Source organism: Haliotis cracherodii, unplaced genomic scaffold (genome assembly GCF_022045235.1).
Source record: "Haliotis cracherodii isolate W230 unplaced genomic scaffold, xgHalCrac1.p SCAF_17, whole genome shotgun sequence".
Taxonomy (NCBI): domain Eukaryota; kingdom Metazoa; phylum Mollusca; class Gastropoda; order Lepetellida; family Haliotidae; genus Haliotis; species Haliotis cracherodii.
In genome coordinates this window covers 8,089,891-8,113,732 of record NW_027266272.1, presented here as the reverse complement: position 1 = coordinate 8,113,732, position 23,842 = coordinate 8,089,891, and the positions used below count along the sequence as shown (strand labels likewise).

The following is a 23,842-nucleotide window of genomic DNA, read 5'->3' as shown; positions in this document are numbered from 1 at the left end:
TGGTTTCCAATTTCAGGTTTGCAACGTGATTAAAGTTTAAAACTAGTCAGCATGATGATACCACCTCAAATTTCATACTGAGTACACAATCTAGCGATCTATTTCCTTTGTAGAATCCTTGTCAAAATAAAGTTTTCCCAGTATTTTCTGGAACAAATGATTTATTTCTAACTATACGAGGGTTGATTCCTAGCCTCACAGAAGGAATTGTGTAATAGAAAATATATTTTCTTGTTGTTATATGATATCCAAAATGTAAATCCACAAAAACTTGAGTCATTGTTTCGCTGAGACAAGTCAGTTAAATAAGCAAGGGTCTGTGACCTTTTGAAGAAAGTATTTGCTCGTTGGGTTCCATAGCTTCTGATATCTGATTCAAAACTCAAAAGGCACACGTCTCTAACCTTAAAGCTGATCCAAAAAGGTGCATGCAAAGATTAAACAACAATCAACACAGTGGAAACATTTGACACCACCACAACCAAAGAAGGCAAAGGCTGACCCATCAGTCGGAAAGGTTATGGCCTCGGTGTTCTGGGATGTCCATGGTGTTATCATGGTGAACTCTCTTAATAAACGGGGCATATTATGCTGCACCTTTGAGGCACTCACGGGGTGCAATTAAGACTATGAGACGTGGAAAGCTTAGAAAATGTGTGCTGTTCCATGAGGATCATGCGCTAGTGGACAAATCAGTATTGCTATGGCTACAATACACGAATGTGGTTTTAAACTCCTTCAGCACCACTTTATTTTCCTAATCCGAGTTAGCTGCCTTGAATCAAACTTGCTGGGACTGCCAAATGGTTCGAGAGCACTCCCTCTTTAAATGTACGTATATATCCACACTGCTATCGCCTATGTTTAACATGTACGATAAATGTGTATACTATTAAGACCATTCTTTAATTTCTAAACCTGTCGGGCGATAAATTATAACCACCCACATGCATAAACTGCTCTAGAAACTTGAGGTACCTACACCACTAACTGCTTGGACCATGCCGAGAAACCACGTCATTACGTCAAAACTGAGCAATAGTTGGCCGCCTGCCGAACCCGTTGGCTACCAAGATGTCCAAACGTGCGTAGTTGGCCAGAACGTGAAACACGTACGTACTAGTCCACCAGCACGCGATACCCGTGCGAAGTGGGCCACCAGCACGTGAAACCCGTGCGAAGTAGGCCGCCAGGACGTGAACACGCGCGACCTTTGCATTGACTACTCCACATCGGGAGACGAAAATACATCTCGCGGTTGGCACGTGCACTCCAGGATTATATTGAGCTTGCAGACATTGTATCTCACAAGCGAAGATATAAATGCTATTGTTGTGCTGGCTTAGTGACCGTGTAAAACTTCTCAACAAATCACCAAGCTGCTTACAATAAGAACGTTGCCTTGGTTTCTGGACCTGGTTTCAAGTATCTTAAAAGACGGCGGTCTGCAGAGACCTTGGAGAAAGTCAGGTTGATATTTAACTCGACCTAATCCCTGTGCATAAAATATACATGAAAATCCAAAATGGGGGGATTTTAGCCGTATACACAATAAAACATTATGAGAGGTCATATTCATAAAACTTTGGTCGTGACGAGTATTATGTTCTGGAAGACCTCACGTGATGGTCATGTTCACTCACGGCTTGTTGACCTTCACCTTGATGATAACAGTGTAACAAGCAGCCTCATTGCTATTGCTCATGTTTAGTTTGTGTGGATGCGTTCCCCTTTTAGGGAAAAAAAGAAGAAAGCGCTCCCCTTGTTTTTACAATGATCTGGTGGTCTTTGTTTCGGTGTTCTTGTCCCCCGGCGTTGCTTGTAGTGTCTCATGCTGTACGCCCTGGGGTAGAGAAGTGCTTAAAGCGTTCCTCTCTACGTGTGAAGCCCATTTCTGGCGTCCCCCGTCGGGACATTGCTGGAATGTTGCGGCGTAAAACCATATTCATTCACCCACCCTCAGTTATTCAGCAATTTACTCGTTCTTGTGGGTTTCATCAAAGTGGTCAGTGACAAGACCTGCATCACGTGGGGCTTTCATCCCACATTGAGCTGACACGCCGTGATATAATTGAAATACAGTAAAGTACGGTTATAACGAACTCAAAAGGACTACTAATTTTAGTTCGTTATAACCGTAGTTCGTTATAAGCATATATAGAGCATAACTACAGCAAATAGTCGGGACCAAAAAAGTAAGTTCGTTATATCCGTCATATCGTTATAAGCGTCTTCGTTATAACCGTAGTTTACTGTACTGTACAAAACGAGGTTAAACCCAACTCACTCACTCACTCTCAGGCTATGTCAATTAACATGGTCCAGATTCAAGTATATATTCAGTCACTGTGACGTAAATGTTTAGCTGTTTACACCGACGTAAAACAACATTCACTCACCACTACACCTTGAGTACGACTTCAAGTACGGTATTCAAGCCCCTAGCCCTGTGTGTACATTAAGAATGAGTTTCAAGGGGCACCATTTGAATTGACCGCGGGGCCCCTTTATGACCCAAACACCCATTAGCACCCAGTTCCCAGTTTCACAAAGCGATCTTAGCACTACGACTGCCGTAAGCCTATGTTAAAGCATGGGAGATACGATCATCTTAGCGCTGCTGTAACTTTGTGGAACAGTGTCCTGATCTTTATTCCTTATTATTATTATAAATGATCTTAGCAATATGATTGTCGTATGTCTATCGTCTTAGCCCAAAGCGTGAGTGAGTATAGTCTTACGCGGTGTTTAGCAATATTCCAGCAATATCACGGCGGAGGACACCTGTGGGCTTCACACAGTGTTCCCATGTGGGGAATCGAACCCGAGTTTTCGGCGTGACGAGCTGACGCTTTAACCACTAGGCTACCCCACCGCCCCTTTCTGGTGAACAGAAATTATGACTATTAATTGATAGGACAGTTGTTACCTTTCGAGCTTCATTTTGGATTTATCCTTTAAGACTATCGTTGTTAAAGGGGCCGATCCCTTAGACTTTGTTCTTCCTTAAATCCTCAGAAAGGTAGCCTCGAATATAAACCATGTTTTTATGCCTACATTTCTTTAATCTGTTCCCGAACAAAAGGGGCCACCACAGTATAGTAAGTGATCGCTTCCTAAGCATACATTGAGGTAAGTATAATGTTTGAAAGTAAGTTAAGAACACCTTATACCCGGAAGAAGACCCGGGTTAGAATAGGTCTTCACCAACCCATGCTTGCCGTAAAAGGCGACTATGCTTGTCATAAGAGGCGACTAACGCGATCGGGTGGTCAGGCTCGCTTACTTGGTTGATGCACGTTTTCGTATCCAAATTGCGTGGATCGATGCTCGTGATATCAATCACTGGACTGTCTTGTCCAGACTCGATTATTTACAGACCGTCGACATATACCTTGAATATTGCTGAGTGCGGCGTTTAACAACAACAACAACAAAACAAACAAACAAGAACACCTTAAGGTATGATTATGTATACTAAGCAAATAATGAATATTTTGTGATATTTTTATAGGTAATCCTCAGGACACAACTTCATAACTATATTCCCCCAAATATTTCTGATACCTAACTCTTTTGTTGGTATATCTTTGGCAATCCTAACAACAAATAGCATTGCCTATATGTAATTGATAGCTGACTAAATTGTCTGAGGTATGAAAGTCTTTGGGCTGAGAGGGGGCACGGGTGGCCCAGTCGTCTAAGGCGTCGCGATTCACTGTGCAGAGTTGCGTCCCTTGGGTACGCCAGAAACCTATGATTGTGGGTTCGAATCCCGTTTCGCCCCGATTATGTTTCTAGGTTTGTCAGCACCATACCCGTGCTTGTGGGTTTCACCAAAGTGGTAAACGTCTGAGACCTGCATCACTTCGGGCTTTCCTCCCACATTAAGCTGACACGCCGTGATATAACTGGAATAATGTTAAAAGCGTCGTTAAAACCCAACTCATTCACTCACTTTGGGCTGAGAAGGCTTTGTGTAACAGGGCCAGGAGCTTATACGATCAGGGACCCTCCATTGGAATCTGTCTAAATCAAGCCAGGCGTAAGAGAGATGGGATTTCATTGACTGATTGGTCATGATTGACCACAATGCGCCTATTGTGACACTAATTCTTCAACAACAACGCACTTCATGCCTCATTTACTCCAGAAGGATCGATGTCAGCTGGCACCTTCAGTTCTTTCTTGGTTGGTTGGTTTGTTGTTTAACGCCGCACTCAGAAATATTCCAGCTATATGACGGCGGTCTGTAAATAATCGAGTCTGGACCAGACAATCAAGTGATTGATATCATGAGCATCGATCCACGCAATTAGGATCGATGACATGCATCAACCAAGTCTGCGAGCCTGACCACCCGATCCCGTTAGTCACCTTTTACAGCAAGCATGGGTTGCTGAAGACCTATTCTACCCCGGAATTTTCATGGTTCCCAGTTCCTTCTGAGCTCATTGTATGTATTTCTTTGAAAGTTATGTAAGTGAATGTTGTTTAACGCCGCAGTCAGTAATATTCTTTTGATACCCCGACGGTCTGCAAATAATTGAGTTTCGGCCAGACAAACAGCGGTTGGATTTTTTTACATAATTGTTTCCCAGGCGTTAGAGCTAAAATGCTGGAATTCCCGAAAAAAAATCTACTGTTGAAAAATTTGTTCGAGTACATTTACGTCTTGGGGCAGTAAGGGGACAAAATGATTCTGTCTTTAATAATCGATCTTAGGCACTTACAATCAACTTTACAATCAACTTTGCACCCATCGTTACAGCCAACTGTACAAACACCAAACTTTTGTGTTATTTCGCTTGTACAAGCCGGTCAGTTTAGTGCGGTTGTAAAGCGGCTTTGAGTTAAGATCGTGATTTCTGTGGAGTTAAGATGTTTTGAACAAGTGGGCCTTGGTAAAGTACAAGGTGAACCCCTGCAAACCAGCTAACGAATAATCCCGAACGATGTCCCATAGTATATTGGGATACCTTAGCATATTTCTGCTGATGTAGAGCTGACAAATTATTCAATGATTCAACAGAAGAGTTAGAGAGTGAGTTGTGTTTTACGCCGGTTTGGTACAATTCCAACCAAATCAAGGCGTTGGACATCGCAATTCGGCTTGGCAAATCGTATACATTTCTGGATTTGGAACCGGGTTTCGGTGTGCCATGGCTTCCCCTTCTGTCAACCACCAGGCTTGGCCTACCACCTTTAGCCGACCAGTGAAGTTAAAACCGGTCTTTCAGCAATCCATGCTTGGCGAAAGAGGCGACTAACGAGATCGGGTGGCCAGCCTCGCTGATTTGCATGTCATCGTATCCCAATTGCGTGGATCGATGCTCATATCAGTGGATGGTCTGGTCCAGACTCGATTATTGCTGGAATATTGCTGAGTGCGGCGTTAAACAACAAACAAACAAACCTGTTGTCATCTTGCACGAGGTCAATAGCGCTGTCGCACACTGCCAGCACGAACTGCACGAACAACACGTGTTATAGTATTTAAAGTGGTATGGAGTTTCGAGATGCACGCACTGCAGCTGCTACATATAACCGCTCGCGGTCACCTGACTTCCGATCCTCACCCGACTGTAATCACGTTATCAAAACTAATGTTTATCACTACCAAAATGGATATTTCTTGAAAATTGCAATTTGCAAATTTAGTCATTACTGTAAGTAATATTCCTTGTCGCCGGAATGGCTTGTTTTCACGATATTAGTATCAGCACACATACAGCTATCTTCGTTAATTAATCATTCTAATTGCAGTGACGAGGACGATACACGTCTCACTGAAACCATCGTTGATACACATGACCTTGCCCTTGCCTTTGACCTTGACGGGTCACGCATTGTTCATATTCCTCATATTTATACATGACTACAATGAAGTTCGGAAATCTTTTGAAGTCAATTTATAAAGACCGATCGCTTTTATTCTTATACTCCTTGCAACGAGGGCTAAAAGTGCTTGGAGTTCTTATAACGCACTCAAGGCGTAGAGGTCACTCGAACGCGGTAATGCTTTCTCTACGTGCACGTGTGTGTTTAACAAGCAATTGATTTTTTTAAAAAGTTGTCTTTGAAGCCATCCATCAAACGTGCAAAGCTTTTTCACATTGTTTGTGGAAACTAGGTCCCTAGATGGAGGGTTTGTAAAGTCATCGTCATGTTTTACGTTGCCTAATTTGAGCCAAATTACATATAAAATGCACTACACCTGTGCTTGTGGGACGCTGGATATGTCCAAAGGGTAAGCATGCCGCAGCACACATGATTGAAATAAACGGGGGAGGATGAGGTTGTTTTGGAATAAAGTGGCAGAGCAGATCTGTAAAGTCGTTTAGCAGTGTGTGCTTACGAATCGATTTAGTTAATGGGGATGTGGAGTTGGTTAATCCTTTTCTTCTTTCTCACGTTTCTAGATGCTGTCCTACGCGCCCGTTCATTGGTTCATATCAGAGCCATATTGTCTAACACGCACGTTCATTGGTTCATATCAGAGCCATGTTGTCTAACACGCGCGTTCAATGGTTCATATCAGAACCATGTTGACTAACACGCCCGTTCATTGGTCCTTATGAGAACCATGATGTATAAGACCGCCTCCATGGTCTAGTGGTAGAGCGGAAGGTCCGGGGTTCGATCCCCGGCCGCGTCATACCAAAAGACGTGAAAAGATGGTACTTGTTGTTACCATGTCTGGCGCTCGGCATTAAGGGGTTAAAACAAGGACTGGTCGGCTCGCGCGTTCAATAGTTCATATCAGAGCCATGTTGTCTCACACGCCCGTTCATTGGTCCCTATGAGAACCATGATGTATAACACGCACGTTCATTGGTTCATATCAAAACCATGATGTATAACACGCCTGTTCATTGGTTCATATCAGAGCCATGTAGTCTAATACGCACGTTCATTGGTCCTTATGAGAACCATGTTGTATAACACGCACGTTCATTGGTTCATATCAGAGCCATGTTGTCTAACACGCGCGTCCATAGGTTCATATCAGAACTATGCTGTCTAACACGCGCGTTCATAGGTTCATATCAGAACTATGCTGTCTAACACGCAGGTTCATTGGTCCATGTCGGCATCACACTGCCCCAGCGATAGACAGGGACATATTGGTGATAATACTCCACACGTTCAAAAATACTTCATACTGGCAACAGCCAAATACCACCTTCCCTGCTCATCTCACCCCACGTCCACCCTCTCTTGCTAACTTGGACTTGAACCTGACGTCGCCCTGACAACCGCTAGGTCACTTTCAGTCTCTCCCAAACACCGTATGCTTGTTAACGTTGAAGCATGGAGTCTATGAAAGGTCAATATGGTCTTGTCTCCAAGACAATAGAAAATAAATGGAAGGAAAGTCTAGAATGATTTGGCAAGTCTAGATGTCCTAAGCTCCAGTGTCCGTCTGAATATGCAGGGCTCACATGCTCACTGGCTTGTGGTAGAGGCATGTGTACAGAAATAATGGTTCACATCAACAAGATTACCGAAATTCCAGCAAATAAGAGCTTAGCAGATTTAGTTACTCCGTGAAATTAAACCTTATTCAGGGCTCCATTTGGATTATACTTTTTATTGTGTTGATATAATACTATTATGCATTTCTAAATAACATACTTTCATTTCTGGGACCAAAGTTTAGTCTTTACCAATATGTAAAGTGGTATAATTGTGGCATCGTCTTCATCGCGTCGAGTGACTTCATCCCGCTGAGTCAGCTTGCCGCTGGACCCGTAAAGATCCGGGTTAGAATTCACCTTCAGCAACCCAATCTTGTCGTAAGAGGCGGCTAACGTGATCGGGTGATCAGGCTCGCTGACCTGGCTGATGCATGTTATCGTATTCAAATAATGTAGATAGATGCTCATGATGTCAATCAATGTCTTTTCTGATCCAGACTCGATTATTTACAGACCGCCGTTATATAGCTGGACTAATGCTGAATGCGGCGTTAAACAAAAAAAACTAATAAAAAAACCAACAAAAAACAAACTTGTGCTGCCCAATTATTACACGAAACAAGTTCACAGAAAAAGGGACCCCGAAACTTGTATACGAACGGAATACGGTCTCGAAATGTGCCATAATTGGTCGTTTCATCCTACTTGGAAATAACAACGTGGTAACAATGCTACGTCACACGCTGTGGCGTTATTAAGGAGACAGTGTCGACCGCAACGTCGTTAACCACAGCTAAGTAACAATACGGCGACTGCCCGACTGTACGTTTTCACCCAACATTAAGCATAGATGCCATAACCATGATCCGGCATATTTTGTCATATTTGTAGTGCGTGAAGATGAGTGGCAGTTTATTGTGAACCGTCTGGCCCGATACCCGAGCGCCGCCTAGCGGCTGTAACGGTTCAGAAGTCGACATTTTATGCCGATAATCTGATTATACCAGTTGCCCAGTCGTCAAAGGCACCGCAATACGTTGTGCAGGGTTACGTCCCTTGGGCACGCCAGAAACCTGATTGTGGTTCGAATCCCGGTTCGCCCCGATTATATATCTAGGTCTGTCAGCACCATACTCGTGCACGTTGGTTTCACCAAAGTGATGATAGTCTGAGACCTGCATCTCTACGGTCTTTGCTTCCACAGTAAGCTGACACGCCATGATTTAACCGGAATACTGTTAAAAGCGGCGTTAAACCCAACTCACTCACTCACTCACTGATTGTCCATTGTTTTCAGAAATAAACCAGTCAATGCCATTAAGCTTATCACAAGCTTAACTTTATATTGATTGAAAAAACTTCAACTAGAATATCGACCCGTGGTAGAATAGAACTTCAGCATCCCCTGCTTGCCGTAAAAGGCGACTATGCTTGTCGTAAGAGGCGACTAACGGGATCGGGTGGTTGATGCATGTCTTTGTATCCCAATTGCGTGGATTGATGCGCATGATATCAATCACTGGAATATCTTGTCCAGAGTCGATTATTTACAGACGGCCGTCATGTAGCTGCACTATCGCTGAGTGTGGTGTTCCACAACAAACAAACAAACAAACAAGCTAGAATATAGGAAAGTTCCATTTTCTGTTTTTACGCCAATGCTGGTAATACAGCGTCATGCCATCGTTTCTTACACGTACACCCCCTCACACTCACACAGTCACATACACACACACGCGAACACGCACACGCACACTCACATACATATACAATCACTCACTCACACAGTCACATACACACACACAGTCACACACACACACACGCACACACACACTCACATACATATACAATCACTCACACAGTCACATACACACTCACAGTCACACACACACACACGCACACTCACACACACACTCACATGCATATACAATCACTCACATACACACACACACACTCACACAGTCACATACACACACACAGTCACACACACACACGCACACACACACTCACATACATATACAATCACTCACACAGTCACATACACACTCACAGTCACACACACACACACGCACACTCACACACACACTCACATACATATACAATCACTCACATACACACACTCACAGTCACATACACACACCCTCGCACACTCACACGCACACTCACACATACAATCACTCACATACACACACTCACACAGTCACATACACACACCCTCGCACACACACACACTCACACAGTCACATACACACACACGCACACTCACACGCACACTCACATACACTAATTCACATGCACACACTCACACTCACAAACTCAAACTCACACAAACACTCACATACACATACACTCACTCACATACACACACTCACACACACACATTCACATACACACACTCACACACACTCTCACACACGCACATACACGCACATACACATACACACACGCGCGCTCGCTCTCTCTCTCTCTCTCACACAAACACACATACACACACACACACACACTAGGGCGGCTGTAGCCTAGTGGTTAAAGTGTTCGCTCCTCACGCCGAAGACTCGGGTTCGATTCCCCACATGGGTACAATGAGTGAAGCCCATTCCTGGTTGCCCCCGCCTTGAGATTACTGAAATATTCCTTAAACGGCGCAAAACCATACTCACACACTCATACACCCACACATTCAATGTAAATTACCAAGTCCCTTGTGCAAGGACGCCCATCAAACTCAATCCTCAAACCCCAAATATATTAAAAAATCCGTTCTCTCACCAACTATGTACCGTCTTGAATCTAATTATCGACTCCTATGGTTATCCGTACGATTGTAGATACACAGAGCACAGTTACAACACAGTCCTTCTTAGCCAAGCTAAAAAAATACGAAAGCACATAAATTTACTTATCACGTGACCAAGAGCCTGAGCCCCAGTTACGCGAAGAAAACCGCCCTTTAATTGTAGCCCCCGGCGAATATAACAATCACTTCCTTTCTGACTAACACCAAGTTTGTTATCTTTTTTCTCCACTTTCATGTCAAGCTAATGGCGGCCATAAGCTGCTCGTTTCAAATGCCAATACCTGTTGTTATCGCCATGTTTGTAGTCGATAACTCAGCGCTAGGAGGCGAACCCTCACGAATGCAAGAACACGTTTAAGAACACTTTTTGGTGACATCAATTGTGTTTTTATCACTTACTGTTCAGTTCTTGCAGTGGGTCGATAGTTAGCATAAACCAGCTGTGAAGACAAATAATTCATTTTTATTGACTGGTACGAAGGTGCTTTGTCGATTCTAACTCCGCTGTCGGTCATGGACAAATACAATAACACATGCCCAATGATTGGTGTGAATCCCTAAGATTTAAATTTCCATTATGGCGTCTGACGTTCTCCGACCCGCGACAGTTTATTTCATCGTTTGTTTCAGGAGCAAATTTAGTTTCGCTCTAAAATGAACATATAACGGACTAAAGTTTCCGACATTTGACGGCAAATGTATTAAAAGTCTAACATGATCCTAAAAATTCAATTGTTTTGAACCCTATATACTTTCAAATTATTCCCGGGGGACCTTGTGGCCATATTTCAAATTTAAAGCTTAAAAACGATATGCGTGGCCTGTAGTGTCACAGTACAGAGCGGTTGTACGGAATAAATGAGTTGAGTTAGAAACAGTCGAGCTGGATCAAGGATCAGAACGCAAGAAACTGGCTTCACATATTATACTCATATGGGAAATCGCCCCAATGTTCTTTATACTCGCGCAGTCGAGATGCCAACATGAGAGATCATGGGTTTTGTTCACACATTTTTATATCTTACATATTACCTACACAAACAGCTTTAGTCCTGTTCGAGAGGATAGGTTATATAAATGTCAAGGACAGGCCTAAAATTTGAAAGATTGCTATCTACCGTGTTCGACGTAATAAGCGCCCATGGCGCTCTCAAAATTAGAAAGAGGGGGCCCTTATTTGAATATTACTTTGGTGGAAAAAAAAACAGAGTTGAAAGATAAATTTCGTGGTTTATGCTGACAGTTTACTGTTCATATACGACAGATACATTTTTCCAGAATTTAATTGTCCAATAATTAAGGGTGCATATGATACACGAATAAATAAGTCTTGTGTACATTGATCAATCGGAAGGGGGGCGGGGTGCTAATTGGGATTATTCACTGGGCGCTTATTAGAGCGGGGCGCTTATAACGTCGAAAACGGGATTATTATTATACGGTATATGTCTATATCTATAACAACAAACGAACTACGGACTATATGACCCGACTTAATGAATTTTGTTATATATCCGAGACTTGGGCGGGGGACTTACAGCATTCATTCACGGGGGACATAAACTCCGTACTTTCGCGTCTCGGTGCTCGTCTTGGCTACTCATTGACATTTTCAGAGACAAAATGAAGGTAAGACACATGAACTGCCAACCTTCTGAGAATCTTCACTGATGGCACCCTGATGTTCAGATGACGTAATGTAATCAACTTGTGACGTCATAAGCAATGTTTGACATCATATCGTATTTTTTCTCAAACTGAAGTACTGTGACGTAATGTGGTTTCAACTGACCGCTCATCATTAAGAATAGCTAAAATGCTCATGTGCAAATATCGGAAGGTTAATACACACGATCATTGTACCCTTATGGATAATATATAATGATGTTTCACGCACGCGTCAATCATTGACTATTCGTGAGAGCAATATATATAATAATTATTGTTATTCATATATTAAGAATTGTGCCAGTCCATTGGTTAACCATGCCACGTGACGAAACAATACAAATCATGTGACTGACAATGAACTCGAATATTGACTCGTCACATGATCAGTATTGACCTGTCACGTGATGAATATTGACTCGTCCCCTAGAAAACAAGATGGCGTCTGGTACAAACATTTCCCGGTTCTCAGCTAAGTTACTGAATTTAAAGTAAATCTTGGTATAACAAAAATTTGGGATTGAGATATTACAGATAATTGTCAAAAAGTATTAATACGCAAGAAAAAATACGAAAGATTCCGGGATCCCTATTTGAATTTCAGCCAATCAGATTCCAGCACACATTTCCATTCGTTTTACAATTGTTGATATAACCAATCGGGACACAGATATGGGGGAGAGTATTTTCAGCATTGACACGACGTATGATACTTCCTGGACCAAGCTGATTAGCCAGTTCCAATGTTTGCTAAGAAGCCTATACCAACGTGGCGTCATATGAACTCATTGTTGTAAACATTTATTCACTACGTCATATATTAATTTTAAGTGATTTGTTAACCAAGCAATTTATTTTGCGTTAATGTTTACAAAGACCCAAAACAAATTAGGCCGGCAGCGGACTACTTTTTCCTGATTGGCTGATGATAGGTTGTGCCAGACTTGCAGTGCGTTATTGCGGTGAACAATATTAATTATTTTTGTCTGCTGTCTTTTGTCTTAATGATTAAAAAAGTCTTATTTATTTATTTATCAGAACTGACTTCAATATGTTTTGTTTATTTTTATGGAGGTTAAAGGGTAAATATCGGTGTGCACATTTTCCTTCTAAAACAAAAAAATAATTATGTGACATCGTTACAGAAACAAACTGCCAATAATATGCCAATCAAACAGTTCAACGGACTGTCCGTCCAGCGGGTGCACAGGGTGTGTCTCCTGTACACTAGGGGTAGTGACAACACTGTAAAGACCTGTAAACATTGTTGTCCCTTGGCTGACTTACAACCTGGTGACTTCGGGACTCTCCTTGAGCACCTGGCGCTTGCTAGCCTCGCTCTTTGGACTGCTTGTCCACTGGCGTGTGGATATATTGCATGAACTCCCTGTCAGTTGCTGTCCTGTCTTTATTTGGTTAAAAATTGTATACACTTTAATGACGAAATTAAACGGAAATAATATGAACTGATATAGAAGGTTGCGATATGATATTCACGTGCACGGAACTAGTGAGTGAGTGAGTAAGGTTTTACGCCGCTTTTAGCAATATTCAGCAATATCACGGCTGGGAACACCAGAAATGGGCTTCACACATTGTACCCATGTCGGGATTCGAACCCGGGTCTTCAGCGTGACGAGCGAACGCTTTAACCACTAGGCTACCCGACCGCCCCGCACGGAACTAGAGTCGACCCGAATGATTTCTTGAGCTGATCATCATGATAACGGGACTCAGATACAGAAAACACACTGTTTTCTGTATTTTCTCAGAAAATGACTATGGGTAGCATATGTATGTATATTTAGAATAACCTACTCGCAACTCGGAATCACGATGTGTCGGCCCCTGTGATATGATGTTTTCTCACCTTGACGTTAGACTTTAAATAAAATTTAATTTAATTAAATAATGTTCTTGGGACATATAATCGGTAGTTACACGTGGCTCACCGGTTGTAATTGGACACAGAAGCAATTAAAAAACTGCATGGTAAAAGAAACTATACACGCATGTTTGATGGTGGCCAAAAATGAAAAAAACAAGAAATGGTTATTCGATGGGGATGTTTTTTGATGCGGCAGCATAGTCCTGTTTTGGACTTTGTGTTTGTGGTGTTCCGGCGATTATATTCTGCCAAGGAAGCTTTTGATGAATTTCGTAATTATTCGGTCAAATCCATTTTTAAGGGTATACCATTTCAGCTCCCATTTATATAAAGATAAGCTTGATACACACACGCGTCAATGTAAAAACTAACAAACGAACACAATATGGTTGATAGTAATCGATGTCAAGATTGATTGTTTTAAACTTAATGTCAAATATTACACAGAATAAATTCGCATGTTGTCTACTTGTAATGAAATCCCTTTTACACTTGAAATGTCAAGCATTACTGTAAATACAACCAACCTCGACATGAACAGGAGATAGCAGGTGATAAAGTGTCCGATTGCTTCATCATTGACATACAAAGATAGCATCAGGTTGCAGTGATGTCATGCTTTCAGTGGGCCTTTGACTTCCGACACAAATAAACTGCTGTGATGAGATGTTATCTAATCTCAATGTGTGGAACTGGTGGTAGATACTCGATTCGTTAAAATCAGGTGCGTCACATGTGCGTCACTGTATCTTGATGTGTAAATCTGTCAAGCTGTTGCATCTTGGGTATGAATATGTTGCATGTCGGTTATTACCCTGTTGCATGTTGGGTATTGTTCTGTTGCATATCGGGTATTGTACTGTTGCATGTTGGGTATTCTTCTGTTGCATGTTGGGTATTCTACTGATGCATTTGGGGTATTCTACTGTTGCATGTTGGGTATTCTACTGTTGCATGTTGGGTATTTTTCTGATGTATGTCGGGTATTCTACTGATGCATGTCGGGTATTCTACTGTTGCATGTTGGGTATTCTACTGTTGCATGTTGGGTATTTTACTGATGTATGTCGGGTATTCTACTGATGCATGTCGGGTATTCTACTGATGCATGTCGGGTATTCTACTGATACATGTCTGGTATTCTACTGATGCATGTCGGGTATTCAACTGATGCATGTCGGGTATTCTACTGTTGCATGTTGGGTATTTTACTGATGTATGTCGGGTATTCTACTGATGCATGTCGGGTATTCTGTTGATGCATGTCGGGTATTCTACCGATACATGTCGGGTATTCTACTGATACATGTCGGGTATTCTACTGATACATGTTGTGTATTCTACTGATGTATGTTGGGTATTCTACTGATACATGTCGGGTATTCTACTGATACATGTTGTGTATTCTACTGATGCATGTCGGGTATTCAACTGATGCATGTCGGGTATTCTACTGATGCATGTCGGGTATTCTACTGTTGCTTGCAGCCATCAATCTATTTCCACAGTTCAGACATCCCATGAATATCAGTACATGTGTCGTATTGGTTGAAGCGTTTGAGGAGCAGACAAGAAAGTTGGTCTTGAACAACTTGAATCAAACCTACAATGGCAGCTAATTATAAACTTGACAGATTAACCACATACACACGCATGAGCAGAATTCCAGCAACAAATTCACCTACAGAGACACTCTATTCACTAAACGCGAATGGAAAAAATCCACATAAAAGTGGGGCTTTGTTTCGAATTTGGTAAAATCTATACAAAAGTAGGTAAACTATCCATACAATGAGCACCATATGAAGTAGATTTAGGCAATAGATTTGTTGCTGACCCGTGCACTCCGGTATAATTCCGGTCACAGGAACATCTCCCTTCTGGGATAATGGGGGTCGTTTTTGTGCCTACTGGTATATTTAACTGAAACACTGAAAATACACGCTGAGGGATGTTCCTGTTATCTCATGAAGCACCAAACTAGTTGATAATAACATCATTATGTAAAGAAATTGCAAGAAATGAATAGGAAACCTGCATGTTGAGTGAGTTGTTTTTTGTCGCCGCTTTATCAATATCCAGCAAAATCTAGCAATATCACAGAAATGGGCTTCACACATTGTATCCACATGGAGAATCGAACCCTTGTTTGGGCAGTTTGGTTAAGACTACATGACTAGTGCCAATATCTAACACTGCAGTTATGTAACAACAACTGGGGCCGCCTCTGTGGTCTAGTGGTAGAGAGTCCGCCGGGAGAGCGGAAGATACGGGGTTCGATACCCCAAAAGACGTTACTTGTTGTTACCCTGTCTGGCGCTTGGCATTAAGGGGCTAAAACAATAACTGGTCGGCTCGGAGTCAGTATACTGTGTGGGGTATTCGTGGTAAACTGCGGCATAGTATCATCAGTCCGGACTAGTACAAGCAGCCACACACACACACGTCGCTATATAAGTGCAATAATCTTGGACGCGACGTCAAACCCCATTTCACCTCACCGCACAACTACCTGACATCGCCAGGGTGCGGTGATAGTAGTCCCTCATATCCGACCTTGCTTCTTTTTAAATATAACAAATTAACAGAAATATAATCTGTTCCCGTAAATGCAGTAAAACATAACCTTCTCCTAAACACTCCCAACCACTCCCGCATATGTTATGAAACAGATACTACAATATAATTTGTTCATCGCGCGCAACCAGAATGCAAGACGGTGGCTTCCTTGCTTGAAACATTCCATCGACTGTCCCCCAACGCTATAAGTAATTAGCGACAAGCTTCTCCCACCAGAGACGAGTTAAAGTCGCAATCAGCGATCGCTGAGAACGGTGACTAACACCGTTCGTGCCACCACATAACACAGCGGTACACAGACCGGTGTTAGCGTCAAGGGTCCTGTCAATTAATTGCTGATATTAACACGGTGAGACATAATACCGATGATATTAAATAGGTTTACGACAATGTCAGTTGACACTATGAAGGTTGACAGCAACACACAATGATATTGACAGGAAGACACAAATTCCTGGTGCGTTGACAAGGTTTATGGGAATTCCCAATGATATTGAGAAGTTTACACCAATAATATTGACAAGGATAACAAGGATTCCCAGTGATGTCGACAATGTTTACGAGAATTCCCAATGATGTCGACAAAGTTTACGAGAATTCCCAGAGACATTGGTAAGTTTACATCCATGCCCGAGGATATTCGCAAAGATTACCAGAATTCCCAAAGACATCGACAATGTTTACGAGAATTCCCTGTGACATTGATAAATTTACGATAATTTCCAGTGACACTGATAGGTTTACATCATTGCCCAATGATATTGACTAGGTTTACGACACCGACAATACTTTTAGGTTGTAGACACTGTCCGGTGATATTGACTTGGTTTACGACACCGACAATACTATTAGGTTGTAGACACTGTCCGGTGATATTGACTTGGTTTACGACAATGTGCGGTGAATGTCTAGCATGTGCGTGATAATGAGATCATTAAGGACAACCCCATGGCAAGTGCTAGTGAACGGAGACAGACCTGACATCACTGCTTGTGCCCTACTCCCGGGTTATGCGTTTCAGGATTTAACAGGTACTTGTCACGGCAAGGAAACTTTCGTACAATGTTATACAATAGCTTTCGGTTTTATTATGTACAGTATTATCTAAATGTGTTTTTGTACTCACCGGTATCTTTCAAAACGTTTAATGGTAGACATGAGGATTTCCAAATTTGACGCATCAGTTACAAAAGTGACGTCCGATGCAGGTACCATCTCCTGTTTTTAAGGTGAGTGAGTGAGAAGTGTTTTACACCGCTTTGGGCAATATTCCAGCAATATCACGGCAGGGGACACCAGAAATGGGCCACATATGTGTGTAATCGAACCCGGGTCTTCGGCGTGACGAGCGAACGCTTTAACCACTAGACTACCCCACTACCCCTTTCAGGTGAACAATTGACTTGCCTTTGCATGTGTTTGTGTCGGGTGCCACCAATGGTCCGAACACCCGGTAAGATTACTATTTGATTGTGGTTCATGGACGTATGCTCAGGATATCGTCGGAATTTTGCTCAAAGCGGCGTAAAACCATACTCACAAATTCATATACTCAGCGACTTTTGATAGGAATTTAAAAGTTGGAAGAACATGAATACATGGCACGTTTTGTATGGATAACAACTTCTTATGACTATGGAAAGGGTTTTGCAGGTTTTATTCCGTCTTGGCCTGTCTTCTACCCAGATGTTATCTTTGTCTCTTGGCAAAACCCCGTGCAATACGTGTTGTCGTCTTAGGTAGACGTCTTAAAGGTACGTCTCTTTGGACGATCACTATGAAACGATAGGCTTAAGATAACAGTAATAGACAACCTTCTCTCTCTATGTCACTTAGCCATCACCCCGTGTCGGGTGCCGGGTTAGACTCGTTTTTACCAATGTTTACCACTTGGCTACCCTATAGTCAACCATTGAGATTTTGTATTCCACAAGTTTGTGACAAGGGTACGGGTTTGTGGTATTACTTCTGTCAGTCGTTTGGTGTTTCAGTCAAACTTCCAATGATTTAAGATAAGATGAAGAGAGAGTCAAATAACCATCATTAGTCAATCGCCTGAATCATATATGTATGTGCAGAGTATCGCCATTCCTCTTGAGGACAGCCATGGGGATTCGGGTTAGACTTGACCCCAAGCAGCTATGCTGGCTGTAAGAGGCTGCAAAAATGGATCGGGTGGTCAGACTCGATGACTTGCTTGATTGTGTGTCACCGACGGCGTGGATCGTTGCTTGCAATATCAATTACTGGATTGTCTGGTCAATTAATCGATTAGGTACTTGACCAGTGCTGAACAAACAACAAACAAACAAAATACTCAATTATCTTTCCTCTCTCCGTTACTTTCTCCCTTCTCTAAACATCTCTATATGTTTTAAAACATGACTCGGATATGTCGAACCACGAATAAGTCGAACTATTTCTCTTGTCCCAAGGGATTCGAGATAACGGGGTCCAGCTGTATAAGCCTTAGCCGAGTGAAATAAAGGTTTGTATGCTCATGTTATCAACCACTGGTTTGCTTTATTCAGACTCTTGTTTACAAGACGCTATGATACACTGCAACATTAACGACTGCGGATTATGAAAGAACTCCTCACTTACAGCCTCCATCTCGGGGCCTTTACATTTGTGGCGACCATTTCGTGCGTGATTATGTAAAACACTTTACATAAACATGTTTGTAGTTTCACAAACAGTCAGCAGCACCATTAAGGATAAAGAATAAGACACGTTAATGTGTTTCTGACATTAAGGGGACGCAGCACCTCGGTACACCTATCACGACATCGTCTACGATGTCCCGATGCGGTGTCTGCACATCCATACCCCGTAGCGTCCGATCAGCTGATCCCCGGGGAGAAGAGGCGCGTTATTCGTGTTGTTGCCTCACACAGATTGGATTGATTCAAGGAAAAGTGACACGAAATATAACGGTTATCTACAATGGAGGCGGCAAATCTACCCAATTAACTCGTTTGAGATCAATTTAAGATCCCATTATAGCATACGGTAGGTCTGATGGAAAATGTCAAGTATTACATCTATCATAGCAAGCATGTAATCGTCACTTAATGCACCGTTGTTTGCACTATACAGGGAGAAACAGAAAAGAATATTTGTGAAAAACTGTCAAATGTTAAACTTCCATTTTCATTCAAAATACAGTTACTTATCTTCACAAACAAACGTCGTTTCATGAAATATTTGCTGAAGTTATGCATACCAAACTAGGTAACACTTTCTATATCTTTGTACGAACTACCATCCATGTCTATCTAAAAGCAACGCAAACATGCATTAAGGTTCAACACATATTATTTTATCCCCTATTTTTATTTAAATAGATACCAACTGTCCCTCTAAAAATGGAAAACGTATCCAGAGTAACAAACAACATCCAAGGGGGAGGGGGTAAAACGTGTATTTCTCCTTCCCTTCCGACTCATTTTCAAACAATCGTGTATGGTATTTTTTGCTCGGATTTTAAGTAAACGATAAGGGCAGATAACTCGGAGACGTGTACTTGTATGATTGTAACCCTTCATTTTGAAAGAAATTGTTTGAATTTGTCTCATTTCTATTTTTCTAAAACCCAAATACGACAAAGAATTCCTGAAATATTTTTTTTCTTTATTAATTCTGAAATAGGAATAAGTATTCCTTTATTCCGATATACTAAAGGTCCTCAACAGTTTTTTTTTAAAAAAAACCCATCTTTATAACGGATAGGTTTGTTGTTAGGATGTATCTTGTGACTGTGTGCTCATGTTGAGATATTGTATCTTAAATGAGTTTGTTCGTCGGCACTGATCGGCAAGTCCCGATGTTGACGAGTTGACGAGGAATAATGGCACCATAACACTGTAAGAACCTTGGATCAAACTGACACTTTACATCTAGAGCTGCACAGATGCACGTTTGTGTTGAATTGTTTAAGAATTGTAAAATTTGTTATGACAAGTAATATACAATGCCGCGAAATAAGGATAATTACGTAAAACCATTGTTCACATTGAAATCTGGCAGAATAGAAACATGTGAGTACAGTGTCAATAATTTACTGGGCGACTACACTCCCCGGGGAGTCCAGCTTTATACGTTCAGCGGCAATGTCTACTCGTATATTTAGGAAGGAGTTAACGTGGGATCGATTTGATTTTTCACTGAAAAAAAACAAGGTGTGGGACATTTACTGGGTACCTGGATTCGACCTCCTGCCTGACACCTGCATCAACTAGTCCATATAGGATATCATCTTAACCCGTGATATCTTAGCCTGATTCATTTGTACATGTGCCCTCTAACCTGGTTTCATCTTGACCATTCCCCTCCTTACACGTTTCCTCTAATCCCGCCTAATCCAGACCCATTTCGTCTAAACTCAAACTTTTTCCATCTTACATCGACCCATCTGAATTTGATTCATATCTAAACCTGTTCCACCTAAACCGGTCTCACCTGAACCCGCCGCCATCTTAACCCGCTCCATCTGAACCTGATTCATATAAACCCGCCCCATCTGAACCTGATTCATATAAACCCACCCCATCTTAACCCGCCCCATCTGAACCTGATTCATATAAACCCACCCCATCTTAACCCGCTCCATCTGAACCTGATTCATATAAACCCGTCCCATCTTAACCCGCCCCATCTGAACCTGATTCATATAAACCCATCCCATCTTAACCCGTCCCATCTGAACCTGATTCATATAAACCCATCCCATCTTAACCCGCTCCATCTGAACCTGATTCATATAAACCCACCCCATCTTAACCCGCCCCATCTGAACCTGATTCATATAAACCCACCCCATCTTAACCCGTCCCATCTGAACCTGATTCATATAAACCCACCCCATCTTAACCCGCTCCATCTGAACCTGATTCATATAAACCCACCCCATCTTAACCCGCCCCATCTGAACCTGATTCATATAAACCCACCCCATCTTAACCCGTCCCATCTGAACCTGATTCATATAAACCCATCCATCTTAACCCGCTCCATCTGAACCTGATTCATATAAACCCACCCCATCTTAACCCGCCAATCATAACCCACCCATCTGAACCTGATTCATATAAACCCACCCCATCTTAACCCGCCCATCTGAACCTGATTCATATAAACCCGTCCCATCTAAACCCGTCCATCTGAGCCTGATTCATATAAACCCACCCCATCTTAACCCGCTCCATCTGAACCTGATTCATATAAACCCACCCCATCTTAAACCGTCCCATCTGAACCTGATTCATATAAACCCGTCCCATCTGAACCTGATTCACATAAACCCACCCCATCTTAACCCGCTCCATCTGAACCTGATTCATATAGACCCGTCCCATCTGAACCTGATTCATATAAACCCGCCCCATCTTAACCCGCTCCATCTGAACCTGATTCAGATAAACCCGTCCCATCTAAACCAGTCTCAACGAAAACGTCCCCTCTCATCCCGGGTTTCAGCAGACTCCTCCAATATAGACACATTCCTTTTTAAATCGACGCTAAAAAGACATTTCGCCCGTAAACCCGGTTCATCAAAATGTGTTTCATTTAGGACCGTTTCTCCCAATTCCGACTCATAACACAACCTGAGAGGTTTCATCTGAGAGGCCCCTGACAGAGACGCTATACATCTCGTACTCACAAGGAGGCCGAGTGAGTGAGTGAGTGAGTGAGGTGGGTTTAACGCCGCTTTGAACAATGTGCCAGTCACATTAGGTCGTGTCAGTTTGATCCGAGAGTTTGATCCGTCTTAAGAAGCCTTGTTATACCCACAAGCACTGGTACGGTGCTGACAAACCTAGAAACATTATCCTGGCTATTCTGAGATTTGAACCAACAATCACAGGTTTCTGGCACGCCTAAGGGACACAACTCTGCACAGCGAGTTGCGACCGAGGTCGAGCCTGCATGTGGCTGCTGAATGCTAAAGACGCTGACTGAATGTGCACTCGGAACAAAGACGTCCATGTCTACGTGTAGGAGCATCCCCTGACAGTCATAAAAAAAACTTGATTGATAAGCCCGTCATTACAAATTGACATCAGATCACACCTGGGCTGTTAGTTATTGGTATCTAGCCATGGTTATCGGTCATAACTTGTCGCACCAAGCCTTTAGAGGTGAAATGCAATTTTATAGTATCCTAGAATGCACACTTTATAATAACTGGAATAATAAAAAAATTAATAATTTTACGAGGCATTCATTGTCACGTTTTCACTTCTAACATTTAGTCGCCGAAAGTTTTATTTTCATTATCGTTCAATTAAACATTAATTTCTTTTAAATAATGTAAAAACTCACAACCTTAATTAACTTTTATTTCTACTGAAAACTTAAACATTGCTATTACAGAACACAAAAAGCATAAATATATTGAATTCACAAAAAATCAAGCTTATCACAGATTAGTTCTTATGATACGGGAAAGGAATTGTGATTAACAGTGCAGATAAATGTCTATTCGCATTTTTGTAAGTTATATTATTTCAAACTTCTTACTAGAATCGATCTGACGGATTTATTCCGGTTCTGATCACGCAGAGTCTAATTATATTAATATTGTAAAAAAGTAACTTGACGCTAAAGTAGGACGCATGGCTAAAAGATCACATCAATCCTGAAACAATATTAACTGTACCTTCACACGTAGTTGCAAAGATAAATTTATTAGCATCATTGCCTGTCAACCGAAGCTACTTCTAAAGTAATTAAAGGCAACTCACACAAGATATAAAGCATTTAACCATTTAACCACGTAAAGAAAATGTTAAACTTTCAACCCAACAAATCAAAGAGCTACATTTTTTATTTAATAAAATAATTAATCCAACTTACCTAATGACGTCAGAGACTTTGCGAGTACTCCTCCAAACATTAGCAAGAGACACACACAGACGAGTTGGGAGTCCCGTGCAAATTCCATTGTCTCCTTGCTGTATGTCGTGGAGCCAGCAGGCGATATGGCGAGTAAGCGGACGACTGCCCCTCGCTATCTAGTTAAATACTGTACTTCGCCAGCGCGCCTCTGTAGGCTTATCGTCACTAGGTAACGTGCAGTACCACGCCCCCATTCGCACCGACGCTCGAGCATGCAGTGAACGTGCACTTACCTTGTGAAGAGGAGGTGGGTGTCGGGAGGGAGAGGGAGGGAGGAGGGGGGAGGGTGGGAGGGAGTTCCGGTCATGTTTGACACACCTTTGACAATGTGATCGTTTCTTACAAGCGATCAATTTGAAATTGTTGGGAAGCTGGCTTACTGCAACCGATTGCAGTTGGAACTGGCAGATGATTTATCGTCAATGGAAAAGTATTTAGTAGTTTCCTGAATTTCGTGAAGAAAGGATTTATGTCAAAGAGTGGATGAAAAAGGTTAATTGTGCTCCGGCTATGTACAGCATCGCCCAGATGCACCTCTCGCGGTGCATATTTGAAACAACTTTGATACTTTGATTCTAAAGTAATTAA

The 23,842-nt window shown here is 42.1% G+C and overlaps 1 protein-coding gene across 1 annotated transcript in view; it reads right to left on the bottom strand.

Annotated features, from left to right (window-relative positions):
* LOC139464316 (uncharacterized) overlaps positions 1 to 23,448 on the bottom strand; it is an 83,735-nt gene extending 60,287 nt beyond the window's left edge. Inside the window, exon 1 of the mRNA XM_071245836.1 lies at positions 23,213 to 23,448. Within this exon, the coding sequence (XP_071101937.1) occupies positions 23,213 to 23,300 (88 nt within the window). The 5' untranslated portion in view covers positions 23,301 to 23,448. The remainder of the gene's footprint in view (positions 1 to 23,212) is intronic.
* Positions 23,449 to 23,842: the final 394 nt, after the last annotated feature.